This window comes from Caretta caretta, chromosome 9 (assembly GCF_965140235.1).
Source record: "Caretta caretta isolate rCarCar2 chromosome 9, rCarCar1.hap1, whole genome shotgun sequence".
Taxonomy (NCBI): domain Eukaryota; kingdom Metazoa; phylum Chordata; order Testudines; family Cheloniidae; genus Caretta; species Caretta caretta.
This window is the reverse complement of record NC_134214.1, coordinates 64,271,671-64,286,443: the sequence shown is the minus strand read 5'-3', so window position 1 is coordinate 64,286,443 and position 14,773 is coordinate 64,271,671. Positions and strand designations below refer to the sequence as shown.

The 14,773-nt window shown below is 52.1% G+C and overlaps 1 protein-coding gene across 5 annotated transcripts in view; it reads left to right on the top strand.

The window, feature by feature from the left end:
- Window positions 1-1,943: 1,943 nt before the first annotated feature.
- Window positions 1,944-14,773, top strand: part of MORC4 (MORC family CW-type zinc finger 4) — a 35,302-nt gene continuing 22,472 nt past the window's right edge. Inside the window, exons 1-6 of one of the 5 annotated variants that reach the window (XM_075132391.1) lie at window positions 2,090-2,158; window positions 2,553-2,625; window positions 7,800-7,932; window positions 11,156-11,374; window positions 12,936-13,082; window positions 13,560-13,736. In XM_075132391.1, the coding sequence (XP_074988492.1) occupies window positions 2,123-2,158; window positions 2,553-2,625; window positions 7,800-7,932; window positions 11,156-11,374; window positions 12,936-13,082; window positions 13,560-13,736 (785 nt within the window). In that variant the 5' untranslated portion in view covers window positions 2,090-2,122. Of the gene's footprint in view, window positions 2,031-2,089; window positions 2,159-2,289; window positions 2,466-2,552; window positions 2,626-7,799; window positions 7,933-11,155; window positions 11,375-12,935; window positions 13,083-13,559; window positions 13,737-14,773 lie in introns of those variants that run through there. The other 4 variants (XM_075132390.1, XM_075132392.1, XM_075132394.1 and 1 more) reach the window with 4 other exon arrangements.

Below are 14,773 nucleotides of genomic sequence, written 5' to 3'. Positions count from 1 at the left end.
ACATGTATGCACTGAGTTTGGGCAGGGTAAGTTCAAAAATCAAGACAGACCAAAAACCACAATATAGTCCTTTTAAAAAAAGCCCTAAACTCATGATTTTTTGGGTCTGACTCATGATTTTTGATCTCTTGAGATTGGCAGTACAGGAGTAGGGTTAGGGGGTTACTGTATTTCAAATTCCCAAATAGAGAACGCTGCTGAGGGGAAGGGGAGCTGGGGTAGGGCGAAGGCACTGCCTTCAGAGCTGGGTGCCCAACTAGCAGCTGCCACTTTCGGGGCAGTGCGTAAGTACCGCTGGCAAAATCACAGACCTTTACTCATATTTCAAAAATCTTCCCTGATAGAGATTGGTTTCCTGACCTGAACATATGGGAATCCTAAAAAGAAAAGGAGTACTTGTGGCAACTTAGAGACTAACCAATTTATTTGAGCATAAGCTTTTGTGAGCTACAGCTCACTTCATCGGATTCATACTGTGGAAAGTGTAGAAGATTTTTTTATACACACAAAGCATGAAAAAATACTCCCCCACTCTCCTGCTGGTAATAGCTTATCTAAAGTGATCACTCTCCTTACAATGTGTATGATAATCAAGTTGGGCTATTTCCAGCACAAATTCAGGTTAGGACAGGCCTAACAAAGAAAATAACAGAACGCCACTAGCCGTCGCCTTCAGCCCCCAACTAAAACCCCTCCAACGCATTATTAAGGATCTACAGCCTATCCTGAAGGATGACCCAACAGTCTCACAAATCTTGGGAGACAGGCCAGTCTTTGCCTAAAGACAGCCCCCCAACCTGAAGCAAATACTCACCAGCAACCACATACCACACAACAGAACCACTAACCCAGGAACCTGTCCTTGCAACAAAGCCCGTGGCCAACTGTGCCCACATATCTATTCAGGGGACACCATCCCAGGGCCTAATAACATCAGCCACACTATCAGAGGCTCGTTCACCTGCACATCCACCAATGTGATATATGCCATCATGTGCCAGCAATGCCCCTCTGCCGTGTACATTGGTCAAACTGGACAGTCTCTACGTAAAAGAATAAATGGATACAAATCAGATGTCAAGAATTATAACATTCATAAACCAGTCGGAGAACACTTCAATCTCTCTGGTCACGCGACTACAGACATGAAAGTTGAAATATTACAACAAAAAAACTTCAAATCCAGACTCCAGCGAGAGACTGTTGAATTGGAATTCATTTGCAAATTGGATACAATTAACTTAGGCTTGAATAGAGACTGGGAGTGGCTAAGTCATTATGCAAGGTAACCTATTTCCCCTTGTTCCCCCCCCCCCCCCCCCCCCCCCCACGTTCTTGTTAAACCCTGGATTTGTGCTGGAAATGGCCCAACTTGATTATCATACCTAAAGTGATCACTCTCCTTACAATGTGTAAGCTATTACCAGCAGGAGAGTGGGGTGGGAGGAGGTATTGTTTCATGGGCTCTGTGTATATAATGTCTTCTGCAGTTTCCACAGTATGCATCCGATGAAGTGAGCTGTAGCTCACGAAAGCTTATGCTCAAATAAATGAGTTAGTCTCTAAGGTGCCACAAGTACTCCTTTTCTTTTTGCGAATACAGACTAACACGGCTGTTCCTCTGAAACATACTCTGAAACCTGTCATATGTTTCAGAGTAACAGCCGTGTATTCGCAAAAAGAAAAGGAGGACTTGTGGCACCTTAGAGACTAACCCATTTATTTGAGCATAAGCTTTCGTGAGCTACAGCTCACTTCATCGGATGCATACTGTGGAAACTGCAGAAGACATTATATACACAGAGCCCATGAAACAATACCTCCTCCCACCCCACTCTCCTGCTGGTAATAGCTTATCTAAAGTGATCACTCTCCTTACAATGTGTATGATAATCAAGTGGGGCCATTTCCAACACAAATCCAGGGTTTAACAAGAACGTCTGAGGGGAGGGCCACATATGGGAATCCTAGTTACAGGAGAGCCAGCGTGGGGGCAGCTCTCGGAGACAGAAGGGCTGCTGCCCCAGACGGTGGGTATGCAAATAGGTCCAGGCCTCTAGGGAGCACCATGTGGGGGATCTCTCAGTTGGCTAGGTGAGAAGGCCGCCATGTTGCCTTACGGATGTGGAAATGTCCCTTCGGAGGTCGCCATCTTTCTGTACGGCAGAGTGAAGGGGGCATCTGTATTGCCGTAGCGCAGGACGTGAAAACCTCCATGTTGCTGTACGGCTGCGGACACCTAGCAGGGACCGCCATGTTGCTGTACGGCGCGGGAGGGGATCTGCTGGCCGGGGGCCGCCATATTGCTGCGGTTGAGGGGGAAGGGGGCTCTCGGCTTTGCTGCAGTCCGAGCTGTCACTGCGCGACTCCGCGGCTCCTCGCCTCCCGCTGGAGCCCGCGGCGCGGAGCGCTGGGCCGCCATGGCCCGGAGGCTGAACACGGAGCAGGGTATCCGCCTCAGCGCGGTAGGTGGGGGGTCCGGGTGCGGGGCGGTGGGGCCCGGCCTGCGGGAGTCTGGCCCTGACCGTCCCTCTCTGTCACTGTCCCCGCAGATGAGCCCGCGCTACCTGCAGAGCAACAGCACCAGCCACACGCGGCCCTTCAGCGCCATGGCCGAGCTGCTGGGTGAGGCCGGCTGCGCAGTGGGGTTGCTCGGGGAGCGGGGGGGCAGAGCACTGGGGAGGGTGTTCAGGGCACCGGTAGCTGTGCTGTGGGGGGCAGGGCAGGGGGGTTGGAGGGCGCTGGGGAGGGTGTTCAGGGTACTGGTAGCTGTGCTGTGGGGGGCAGGGCAGGGGGGTTGGAGGGCTCTGGGGAGGGTGTTCAGGGCACCGGTAGCTGTGCTGTGGGGGCAGGGCAGGGGGGGTTGGAGGGCTCTGGGGAGGGTGTTCAGGGCACTGGTAGCTGTGCTGTGGGGGCAGGGCAGGGGGGTTGGAGGACGCTGGGGAGGGTGTTCAGGGCACTGGTAGCTGTGCTGTGGGGGGCAGGGCAGGGGGGTTGGAGGGCTCTGGGGAGGGTGTTCAGGGCACCGGTAGCTGTGCTGTGGGGGGCAGGGCAGGGGGGTTGGAGGGCTCTGGGGAGGGTGTTCAGGGCACCGGTAGCTGTGCTGTGGGGGGCAGGGCAGGGGGGTTGGAGGGCGCTGGGGAGGGTGTTCAGGGCACTGGTAGCTGTGCTGTGGGGGGCAGGGCAGGGGGGTTGGAGGGCTCTGGGGAGGGTGTTCAGGGCACCGGTAGCTGTGCTGTGGGGGGCAGGGCAGGGGGGTTGGAGGGCGCTGGGGAGGGTGTTCAGGGCACCGGTAGCTGTGCGGTAGGGGGCAGGGCAGGGGGGTTGGAGGGCGCTGGGGAGGGTGTTCAGGGCACTGGTAGCTGTGCTGTGGGGGGCAGGGCAGGGGGGTTGGAGGGCTCTGGGGAGGGTGTTCAGGGCACCGGTAGCTGTGCTGTGGGGGGCAGGGCAGGGGGGTTGGAGGGCGCTGGGGAGGGTGTTCAGGGCACCGGTAGCTGTGCGGTAGGGGGCAGGGCAGGGGGGTTGGAGGGCTCTGGGGAGGGTGTTCAGGGCACCGGTAGCTGTGCGGTAGGGGGCAGGGCAGGGCAGGGGGGTTGGAGGGCGCTGGGGAGGGTGTTCAGGGCACCGGTAGCTGTGCTGTGGGGGGCAGGGCAGGGGGCTTGGAGGGCGCTGGGGAGGGTGTTCAGGGCACCGGTAGCTGTGCTGTGGGGGCAGGGCAGGGGGGGTTGGAGGGCTCTGGGGAGGGTGTTCAGGGCACTGGTAGCTGTGCTGTGGGGGCAGGGCAGGGGGCTTGGAGGGCGCTGGGGAGGGTGTTCAGGGCACCGGTAGCTGTGCTGTGGGGGCAGGGCAGGGGGCTTGGAGGACGCTGGGGAGGGTGTTCAGGGCACTGGTAGCTGTGCTGTGGGGGCAGGGCAGGGGGGTTGGAGGGCTCTGGGGAGGGTGTTCAGGGCACCGGTAGCTGTGCGGTAGGGGGCAGGGCAGGGGGGTTGGAGGGCTCTGGGGAGGGTGTTCAGGGCACCGGTAGCTGTGCAGTAGGGGGCAGGGCAGGGGGGTTGGAGGGCTCTGGGGAGGATGTTCAGGGCACCGGTAGCTGTGCGGTAGGGGGCAGGGCAGGGGGGTTGGAGGGCTCTGGGGAGGGTGTTCAGGGCACCGGTAGCTGTGCAGTAGGGGGCAGGGCAGGGGGGTTGGAGGGCTCTGGGGAGGATGTTCAGGGCACCGGTAGCTGTGCGGTAGGGGGCAGGGCAGGGGGGTTGGAGGGCTCTGGGGAGGGTGTTCAGGGCACCGGTAGCTGTGCTGTGGGGGCAGGGCAGGGGGGTTGGAGGGCGCTGGGGAGGGTGTTCAGGGCACCGGTAGCTGTGCTGTGGGGGCAGGGCAGGGGGGTTGGAGGGCTCTGGGGAGGGTGTTCAGGGCACCGGTAGCTGTGCGGTAGGGGGCAGGGCAGGGGGGTTGGAGGGCGCTGGGGAGGGTGTTCAGGGCACTGGTAGCTGTGCTGTGGGGGGCAGGGCAGGGGGCTTGGAGGGCTCTGGGGAGGGTGTTCAGGGCACCGGTAGCTGTGCGGTAGGGGGCAGGGCAGGGGGTTGGAGGGCGCTGGGGAGGGTGTTCAGGGTACTGGTAGCTGTGCTGTGGGGGGCAGGGCAGGGGGGTTGGAGGACGCTGGGGAGGGTGTTCAGGGTACTGGTAGCTGTGCTGTGGGGGGCAGGGCAGGGGGGTTGGAGGGCGCTGGGGAGGGTGTTCAGGGTACTGGTAGCTGTGCTGTGGGGGGCAGGGCAGGGGGCTTGGAGGACGCTGGGGAGGGTGTTCAGGGCACCGGTAGCTGTGCTGTGGGGGCAGGGCAGGGGGCTTGGAGGGCTCTGGGGAGGGTGTTCAGGGCACCGGTAGCTGTGCGGTAGGGGGCAGGGCAGTGGGGTTGGAGGGCGCTGGGGAGGGTGTTCAGGGCACCGGTAGCTGTGCTGTGGGGGCAGGGCAGGGGGGTTGGAGGGCTCTGGGGAGGGTGTTCAGGGTACTGGTAGCTGTGCTGTGGGGGGCAGGGCAGGGGGCTTGGAGGGCTCTGGGGAGGGTGTTCAGGGCACCGGTAGCTGTGCGGTAGGGGGCAGGGCAGGGGGGTTGGAGGGCTCTGGGGAGGGTGTTCAGGGCACCGGTAGCTGTGCGGTAGGGGGCAGGGCAGGGGGGTTGGAGGACTCTGGGGAGGGTGTTCAGGGCACCGGTAGCTGTGCTGTGGGGGCAGGGCAGGGGGCTTGGAGGACGCTGGGGAGGGTGTTCAGGGCACCGGTAGCTGTGCGGTAGGGGGCAGGGCAGGGGGGTTGGAGGACTCTGGGGAGGGTGTTCAGGGTACTGGTAGCTGTGCTGTGGGGGGCAGGGCAGGGGGCTTGGAGGGCTCTGGGGAGGGTGTTCAGGGCACTGGTAGCTGTGCTGTGGGGGGCAGGGCAGGGGGCTTGGAGGGCCCTGGGGAGGGTGTTCAGGGCACTGGTAGCTGTGCTGTGGTAGGGGCAGGGCAGGGTGGGGGGGACACGTTGGAGGACTCTGTGGAGAATGTTCATGGCACTTGTACCAGTTCTATATACTATATTAGTGGTTCTCAAACTGGTTGAGCCCATTTTACTGGGGTCGCCAGGGCCAGTGTTAGACTCACTTTGGCCCAGGGCAGAAACACGAAGCCCGAGTTTTCAAGTGAGGAGAAACTTGGGGTATGGAGGACAAATCATATTTCTGAAAGTAGAATAGTAGTCTGGAACGGTTGAGAACCTCTGTGCTAAGTCACTGTGCATGTGCTGGGCAGGGGCAGCTCTGCCAGTGAGAGGTGAAGCAGGCATCTGAGTCTCAGCTCTCTCCTCATTTAACAATGACTCAGTTCTTGACCCATATGTTTGAAGCTCTTATTGACTGAATGTGACTTGTGCAGTGATGCCTGCCTGAGTCTGCAGACAGATGGCTTCAGTGTCTCTGTGTCTTGTCCAAGAACAGGAATGTAAAATTAAGAACACTGCTATATTTTCCTGTTGCTATTCGGAACCCTATGGACAGCAGTAAAGCTGCAGTTCCATGCTGCTTGAGAAAACTCTGAGCAAGCACTGAGGACAAGGAGTCACAAGCAGGTTAGCATAGGGTAGTGGAAACCGCTCTTGCAGCATCTGGGGTTTGAACTTTACATGTCCTGGGCCTCAGGCAGGCATGATTTGATGGAAAGTTCCACAATTGGATGCAGAAGGATGAAATATTCAAGGACAGGAAACTTAAAAAAAACAAAATGTTGGCTGTATGAACCTGCTCAGAAATTTGGAATGTTAGAATAAATCCCAGGTGAGATGGAATAATGGCGATCAAAGGGGCATGTTCACTACTTATCCCATGATACGGTAAATATTGTCATCACTTTTGTGGTGTGTGTCTACTTATAGAATATAACACACATTACCGTGGTTTTGCAATTATCATACATTCTTTGATTGCCTCCTCCGACCATCAGTCCATGTTCCTTCAGCACAATTTCCAACTGTACAAACTTCGGAGCAGCTACAAATAGCCAGTCATATTAATTTTTTTTTAAGCAACCTGCTCGAGTGATTCTTGCTTTCACCTCACATGCAGCATTCCCGCCACCAGTTTTCTCAAATTCTACATGCCTGTTGCTCAAGATTGGCTGTGACCAGTCCTGCTTGGGCTTAAGGTCTGATATTTTTTGACCCTTCAGGATTACAAGAGAGCTTCCTCTTGGGACACTTCCTTCTAGCCCTGGAAGGTCTCAAGATACAATCTTAAAATCATGATCTTTTTATGTATAGAAAACACTTTTTAAAGAAATTCATATTGACTTCCTCTAAGCCCTATATAAGTGAACTGAAGGTAACCACGGTACCTGGGTTTACAATGCAAGGGTTCCAATAACATTTTATTTCTAAATCATTTTCAGAACAGTTGTTCTGTAACGCATATAGCACATACAGAATACACAAGGATGGCATGTGGAGTTATAATTTTATTGACAATTGTTTGAGATGACTCGCATAATTTATTTGTGGCTTCTTCATGCATAAAAAATACCCCACCCCCAACTCATTCTGTTTAAATCTTTTGTGTTATATGATAGTATTCCTGTATTTTCTGTATAATTTATATTTACACACCCTTCTGCAGATAAGAAGCTCTTTTCTTGTGATAAGCAGTTTTGGGGAATATGGGAGAGATTAATAAAACGGACTTTTCAGCTTGGAAAAGAGATGACTAAGTGGGGGATATTATAGAAGTCTAGAAAATCATGACTGGTGTGCAGAAAGTAAATAAGGAAGTGTTGTTTAGTCCTCATAACACAAGAACTAGGGGTCACCAAATGAAATTAATAGGCAGCAGGTTTAAAACAAACAAAAGGAAGTATTTCTTCACACAACACACAGTCAACCCGTGGAACTCCTTGCCAGAGGATGTTGTGAAGGCCAAGACTTTAACAGGGTTCAAAAAAGAACTAGATAAGTTCATGGAGGATAGGTCCATCTATGGCTATTAGCCTGTGTTTGCCAGAAGCTGGGAATGGGTGACGGGATGGATCACTTGATGATTCCCTGTGAAGCACCTGGCATTGGCCGCTGTTGGAAGACAGGATACTGGGCTAGATGGAGCTTTGATCTGACCCAGTATGGCCTTTCTTGTGTTCTTATGGTACATCCTTTATCAGACATTTCCCTGTATTTGGGAGAAGGAAGGTTCAAGAATGCTTTCATTTCTGAGATCTAAGGAGATGATCTGTGTGTCAGGAATAGTTGAGGACAATGAGAATGCCTAACTGTCCAGGCTTTTTGCTTCCACAGACAATGCCTCAGATCCCGGTGTGACGGCTAAGCTTCTTTGCATTGATGTTGTGGAGATCAAGGGGGAGCTTTGTTTGACTTTCACAGATAATGGTGCTGGAATGACACCTCACAAACTTCACCGTATGCTCAGGTAACAAGCTAGGAATTCACCCCAGATATGGTTCTTCTACTGTAGATTCAGATCTTGCAAGCAAGTGTTGTTGTTGACCCAGGGTTCAGGATTTCAGGGATCCTGGTTCAGATGTACACAGGGCTGTCCCTGTGGTTTCTCTTCTCTGCCTCACCCTCACACTGTGCAAAATCCTAAAATAACTGCTTTTAGATTTACCCTCTCACAAGCTGTTTTTTAACATACAGTGCATGGTCCAAAGACTCGTGACTTTTTACATTCAGGGCTGTTCCATATGCAGGGTTCCTCATGTAACAACCTGTCCCTGGCCTAGCTGAAGTAATTTGGCATGAATTAGAAGCAGTAAGCAAGAGCACATGCTTCAGTACAGTACATGGGGTAAGGAGTATTTGCTTAAAATGGACAAATGTCGCCTGGAGTTAGTAAATAAATCAGGAGTCCATGATCTCGTTTCTGAAGACTTGTGGTAATGATAAGTTTCCCATTTTGCCTCCCTTCCCTTCAGAATGTTAAAATGGCTTGTGGTTTTAGAGAACGTGACTTTTCTTTAATCTTTCATTCTGTGATGTAAGAAGGTAGGCTTTCCTCATTGCTGGTTTCATGCCTTCTCATTAACAATGGCAGAGGGAGACACGGTGTGACTCTCTGCAGTGAGGAATTTCAATTCAATTTTTATTATATAACTAACTTTTTAAAAAATTAAAATTTAACTTGTTACTTTTTATTCTAAACCACAGAATATCAAATTTGCCTAACTGTAATATCATCTAAAATACTTTTTATCCCTAACAGTAGCATTCTCTAAGAGATGACCTCTCATCCTGTCACCTGCCAAAGGCGTAAAGTTCAGCTGGATGCTCTTGCAGTTGGTTCCTAGGGTAAAATTCTCAAGAGTTGGCTCTGAGGCCGCGGCAGTGCTTTAACATGCCTTTTGTGCTCATGGCTCAGAGAGAGCTCTCCTGGCGCTCTAAAAAAACCCCATCTCAATGAGGGGCATTGCTCCCAGCGCTGGGGCACTATTTACACTAGTACTTTACAGCGCTGCAACTTGCTGCGCTCAGGGGGGTGTTTTTTCACACCGCTGAGCGAGAAAGTTGCAGTGCTGTTAATTGACAGCTTAGACAAGCCCTTAGTAGAGTCTCCACCCCTCACTCAAGTCTGCCACAGCCTGAGTTCAACAAACTTTAGGGTGTGATACAAGGCCTGCTGATCTTATTTGCTCTTGTTTAGGTTAGTTTATTCCGCTTGTGCTTTAATCGTATCTGCTAGTAGTAGTCATACTAGATGCCGTGTGATCATCATCCTTTGTGTGTAGAGAAGGGCCTGGAATCTGTATCTTAAACACCAAAAAGATGTGCTTGAGTGGCTATGGCAGTAGGTGCTCTATACATTGAAGAAGCATGTTAGAACTGGCAGTTAATTTTCCAGGAGTTTATCATAGACTAGAAAATAGTAAAAGCTTGCTTCTGCATCTTCCTGTGCATGCCTCTTCCGTTACACCTCCGTGCCTGGCAGATGCCCAGGGAACATCAGATGTCTGCTCCTTTGAGGCCACACCAGTCCCACATTTCCATCTTCCTGCTTAGTGTTGGTGCTCATTTTTGTCTTTCCTAGGAGCATCACCAAGCCCTCCCTCCTTTCTCTCCCTAGGTTGCATTTCCAGTCCATCTGCGGATATTTCTCCTCACTTGGATGCTGCTGCACTATCCATTATCCTGTTCTGCTACTTCTCCTCTCAGAACAAATGTCATGTAACCTCTAGGTTTCCATTAGACCTAATAATAATTTTTCTGTTTCCAGCAGGCCATCTGCAAAGCAGATAGTCACTCGTGGTAGGGCATGGTTTGGTTGTTCCTCTGCAACAATTTGTTGATAGATAAGAAAAGGTGCGGGACAGAGGCAGAGAATCTAACATTTCTTCAAATGCTGTGAACACAAAACCACAGGTCTTCCGAAAAGCCAGGGGGGTTCAGGAAGTGAAAACCAGAAGCCTTAGCCCCTTCCTGCTCTGTGTGGTGAGGGAGGAAAGCAATGGCTTGGTCTCTCATTTCAGGTTCTCTTGAGTTAATATGAAGTGGCTGTGAAATTGAAGTGGGGGAGGGACAGCAGGCCTCTCTAGCTGTTAAAATTCTAAGACTGAGATAATTTCACATGGGAAGCTCATTTCAAATTCCTTCCCCAGAACTAGAGAGAGACGCTTTCCACATCTTCTGTAGGACTAATCTATGGTGAGCTACATTGAGGTGTGACAAAGCCACAAAGTGACCCTCTTTCCTTACCACATCACTTCTTCACCCTTCTTGTCATGGTGTATGGGGGAGGGGAAGGACTGTCTGTCTCATGCATGCACTCCAAGAGGAAAGAATGAAAAGAGAATTGGATGGTGTGGCCCAGAGTTGCTGGCACATAGACACCTATGTGGAGGACAGATAATGAGAGGAGGGAAGGGAATTTTCTGGTTATTTTTCCTTATTCTCCCCTCCCTCCCCAAAGGCAGCCTCAATATCAAAGAGCCACAGTTATTAGCTCTCCTGACTGCAGACACTTAAGTGTAGAGTTATAAAAATGGGTGAATTGGACATGCAGAGCTTTAGAGGAGTAATGGAATAGTGCTGTGCCAAGGCTGAACCTTTAACAAGTACAAGGCTGGTTTTAGTAGTTTGGGTCACAGCGGCTGAGTCTTGGAGATGCACTTCTTATCTAAACTGCATCATTGCAACATCTTGAAGTTTTTCTTCACATATCATACTCTGCTGGTGCGTTAGGCTGATCACACTGAGGTAGCGTATAATGTAATTGCAGTATCAGTGAGGTGTGGTGGTGTCAGTTTGTTGTGACCCATGAAGTAAAACGTGGGCAGTGGTGACAAACGCTTCCTTGACAATCAGGGCAGCAGGCATTGTAGATGCCTGAACCAACCTCGATTATGTATGTGATGGGAGGAGAAGCTGGCCTCTCTTCAGTCTTGCCAACCCCTACTGAGGATTTTATTCCACTTGAGGATACAGATTGGGATAGCTCAGTGGTTTGAGCATTGGCCTGCTAAATGGGAAATGCTGTATTAAGGCAAAGTATTATTCATTTGCCTGACACTTTTTGAGTCAGGTGACCACCATGGAGTTCCACATTTAAAATCACTTTCCACTCCATCTATTCTCTTCCTGTTTACCTCTGTCTATCAGACAGCTCTCCACTTGACTGACTGAGTGTGTGTGATTTGCAGCTTTGGCTTCACGGACAAGGCAGTGAAGAAGAACCACCCATCCATTGGAGTGTATGGTAATGGTTTCAAGTCCGGCTCCATGCGTCTGGGAAAGGATGCCATTGTCTTCACCAAGAATGGAGGTGCACTCAGCGTGGGGCTCCTTTCGCAGACTTATTTGGAACGTGTCCATGCTCAGGCTGTTGTTGTTCCAGTGATACCATTCAACCAGCAAAACAATATCCTTCCCTGTAAGGCAAGAGTGGCTGTGGAATCTGCACAGGGGTAGGAGAAGGGGCTGGTTGGGGCTGCAGGGGTAGGAGAAGTGTGGTACTGAGGAAGCCCCTGGCTCAATGTTTCATGAGGCGCTATTGTTGCAACAGTGTCTTCACACAAGAGTTCTGATGGTGAGGGTTGTTTGGAGATATATCTGGGTAGCCTCCCACAGTGTCACCTGCATGTGTTGCTGCCTCCAGGTAACATCTGTGGAGGGCATCAGCCATATGGAGTACTAGAGCAGGGGTGGGCAAACTTCTTGGCCCGAGGGCCACATCTGGGTGGGGAAATTGAATGTAGGGCTGGGGCAGGGGGTTGGGGTGCGGGAGGGAGTGCGTGCGGTGTGCAGGAAGGGGCTCAGGGCAGGGGATTGGGGTGCAGGGAGGGGTGTGGAGTGTGGGAGGGGACTCAGGGCAGGGGGTTGGGGTGCGGGCTCCAGCCTGGCGCAGCTTACCTTGAGCAGCTCTGGGGTGGCAGCGGTGTACAGCAGGGCTAAGGCAGGCTCCCTGCCTGCCCTGGCCCTGCGCTGCTCCCAGAAGTGGCCGGCACAACGTCCCTGCGGCCCCTTGGGGAGTGGGGGGCAGAGGGCTCTGTGTGCTGCCCTCACTGGTGGGTACCTCCCCCAAAGCTCCCATTGACCGCCGTTCCCTGTTCCCGGCCAATGGGAGCTGCAGGAGGTGGTGTCTGCAGGCGAGGGCAGTGTGCGGCACCCCACTTCCCCCCCGGGGCCACAGAGACATGGTGCCGGCCACTTCCGGGAGTGGCGTGGGGCCAGGGCAGGCAGGGAGTCTGCCTTAACCCCGCAGTGCCATGGGTGGGGGGGGGGAGGGGGCAATCCCACAGGCCGGATCTGGCCCGCGGGCCGTAGTTTGCCTACCACGGTACTAGGGTAATGGCAAATTTCGCACTGCACTTGGAGAGCCCCTATAATAGCAACTGTGCTTGGTGTTGCATCCGTCATATTATTCCCCTGCACTGATGTCAGAAATTGTTATGAATCTGATGGGCACTTCTGCTAATTTCCATGACCAGTATAACTTCTGGATAATTTCTGCAGTAACTGCATCTCCACCTCCCCCTGTGGAGTGCCCCCTCTTTTCTAATAGTTGTCTGGTCTGTTCCCCCACATAGTCTTATCCCTTGGCAGCAGTAACACGCTTTTTGGTGTTGTGATACGATACGTGTGTACGGTGCTGCCTTCACACTGATGGGAGCCTTAAATACACAGCTGCCTCCTCAAGTTAACAGCTGTGCGTAGCTTTACATACTCCCTTCCTTCCCTGTAAAGTTGGTGCCTGGTGGTATTTTTTCACCAAGTTCCCTTGGTTACTACTTAGCATGGTTCAACTCCCCTTTGGACACACCTGCTGTTGGCACTGCACCTAGTCATGCTTCTGATGGGTGCTATGTCCACGTACATCCCCTGCCTATGCAGAAATGTCTGAATTCTTAATGTCTCATTGGTAGGGGGGATAGGGGAAACCCGGGCCAATCTTGTTCTTTCTTTGACTCTGTGGCTTCTAAAGAAAATGATTGTTACGGAAGACTCTGCACCCAGCCTCGAGGCCATCCTGAAACATACGCTCTTCAGTACTGAGGAGGAGTTGCTGGCCCAATTTGATGCCATTCCAGGCAAAAAGGGCACACGGATCCTCATCTGGAACATCCGCAGGTACTGGGAGCCAGGGCACACAAGGAGGGAGGAGTGGAAAATGATAGGTTCAGCCCTTTGTAAGGCTGAGGGGGAGAAAGAGGTAATAACTCAGTAGCCTAAGGATTGAGTACAGTAACTCCTCATTTAACGTTGTAGTTATGTTCCTGAAAAATGCGACTTTATGCAAAACGATGTTAAGCGAATCCAATTTCCCCATAAAAATTAATGTAAAGGGGAGGGGGTAGGGTTAGGTTCCAGAGAAATGTTTTTTGCCAGACAAAGACATTATATACTTGTGGAGTAGGCGGTATACGTATACAGTATAAGTTTTTAAAACAATTTTAAACAGTTTAATATTGTACACAGCAATGAATGATTGTAAAAGGGTGGAATATTTCCCAGGGAATGCCTTGCTGCTAAATGATGATGAACTAGCACTCGCCTGAGCCCTCAAGGGTTAATATGCTCTTGTTAATGTAGCCTCACACTCTACAGGGCAGCATGGACTGAGGCAAGAGGGAGGAAACACAATAGATGCAGGGCAGTAGCTGCAAACACTTCCGTGCAAAAACGGAACATGCTGATGAGCCCACGCTATCCAGCTGGAGCGCACCACTCCCTCCTCCTGACAGCACATGGCTGCACAGGTGCTGACTTTCCAAAGTGCTGGGGGTGAGTGCATGAGTGAGAGATGTGCATTGCCCCTTTAAGTATGCTGACCGCACTTCAAGTACGTTGCCCATTTAAGCAGTTCAGACAGGAAACAACAGCTTCCAGGAAGTTCCTTCCTTTCTGTCTCTGAGCCCTGTCCCCCAACTCCGCTTTGTGGAGAGCAGGTATGGGGGGTGGGGGTGGGCAGGAGAAGGGGAACATCCTAATATCAGCACCCCCCCTCCGCCAGCAAGTAGGAAGCTCCTGGGAGCAGCTCCAAGGCAGAGGGCAGGGCAGGAGCAGCCCAGTAGTGCAGGGAGGGCCACCTGAACTGCTGCTGGGCAGCTGCCGAGCCACATACCTTACAGGGAATTTAGGGGAGCTGACTGGGGCAGCTGCTGGTCCCCCCCCCCCCCCCCCCCCCCGGTTCTAATCACCACAAGGAGGGGCTGCTCTTCCAGAGAATCCTGCAAGCAGTGGACAAAGTAGGTAGCTGCCAAACGAGGTTATAAGGGAGCATCGCACAACTTTAAATGAGCTTGTTCCCTAATAGATCAGCACTGTAAGGAAACAACAATGTTAAGTGAGGAGTTACTGTACCTAGACAGGCCCAATTTGCATCAGGGTCAAATACCCAGTTTTATGCAACTTGCTATGTTTGGTTCTTTCAAGTGTAACAATGGCACCGCCTACTCCACATGTTTGCTTCTTGGGTGGATCCCAGTCAGATCTTCCAGCATTTGTAACTAAATATGTTCTGCTGCTGCTCTTCCCTCCTGTTAGCCCTGCAGAGCCACCACAGCTAAGTGCTTGTCTACCCAGGCAATTTACAGCACTGCAACTTCCTTGCTCATGGATGTGAAAAAACACCCCCCTGAGCACAGCAAGTTTCAGCGCTGTAAAGTGCCAGTGTAGACAGGACTCCCAGCGGAGGTGGTTTCTTTAGAGCCCTGGGAGACCTCTCTCCCAGCGCTGTGCCATGACCACACAAGACACGTTAAAGCGCTGCCAGTGTAGATTAGCCCTAATAAGAAAGAATCATCTGGAGTGTATTCTCT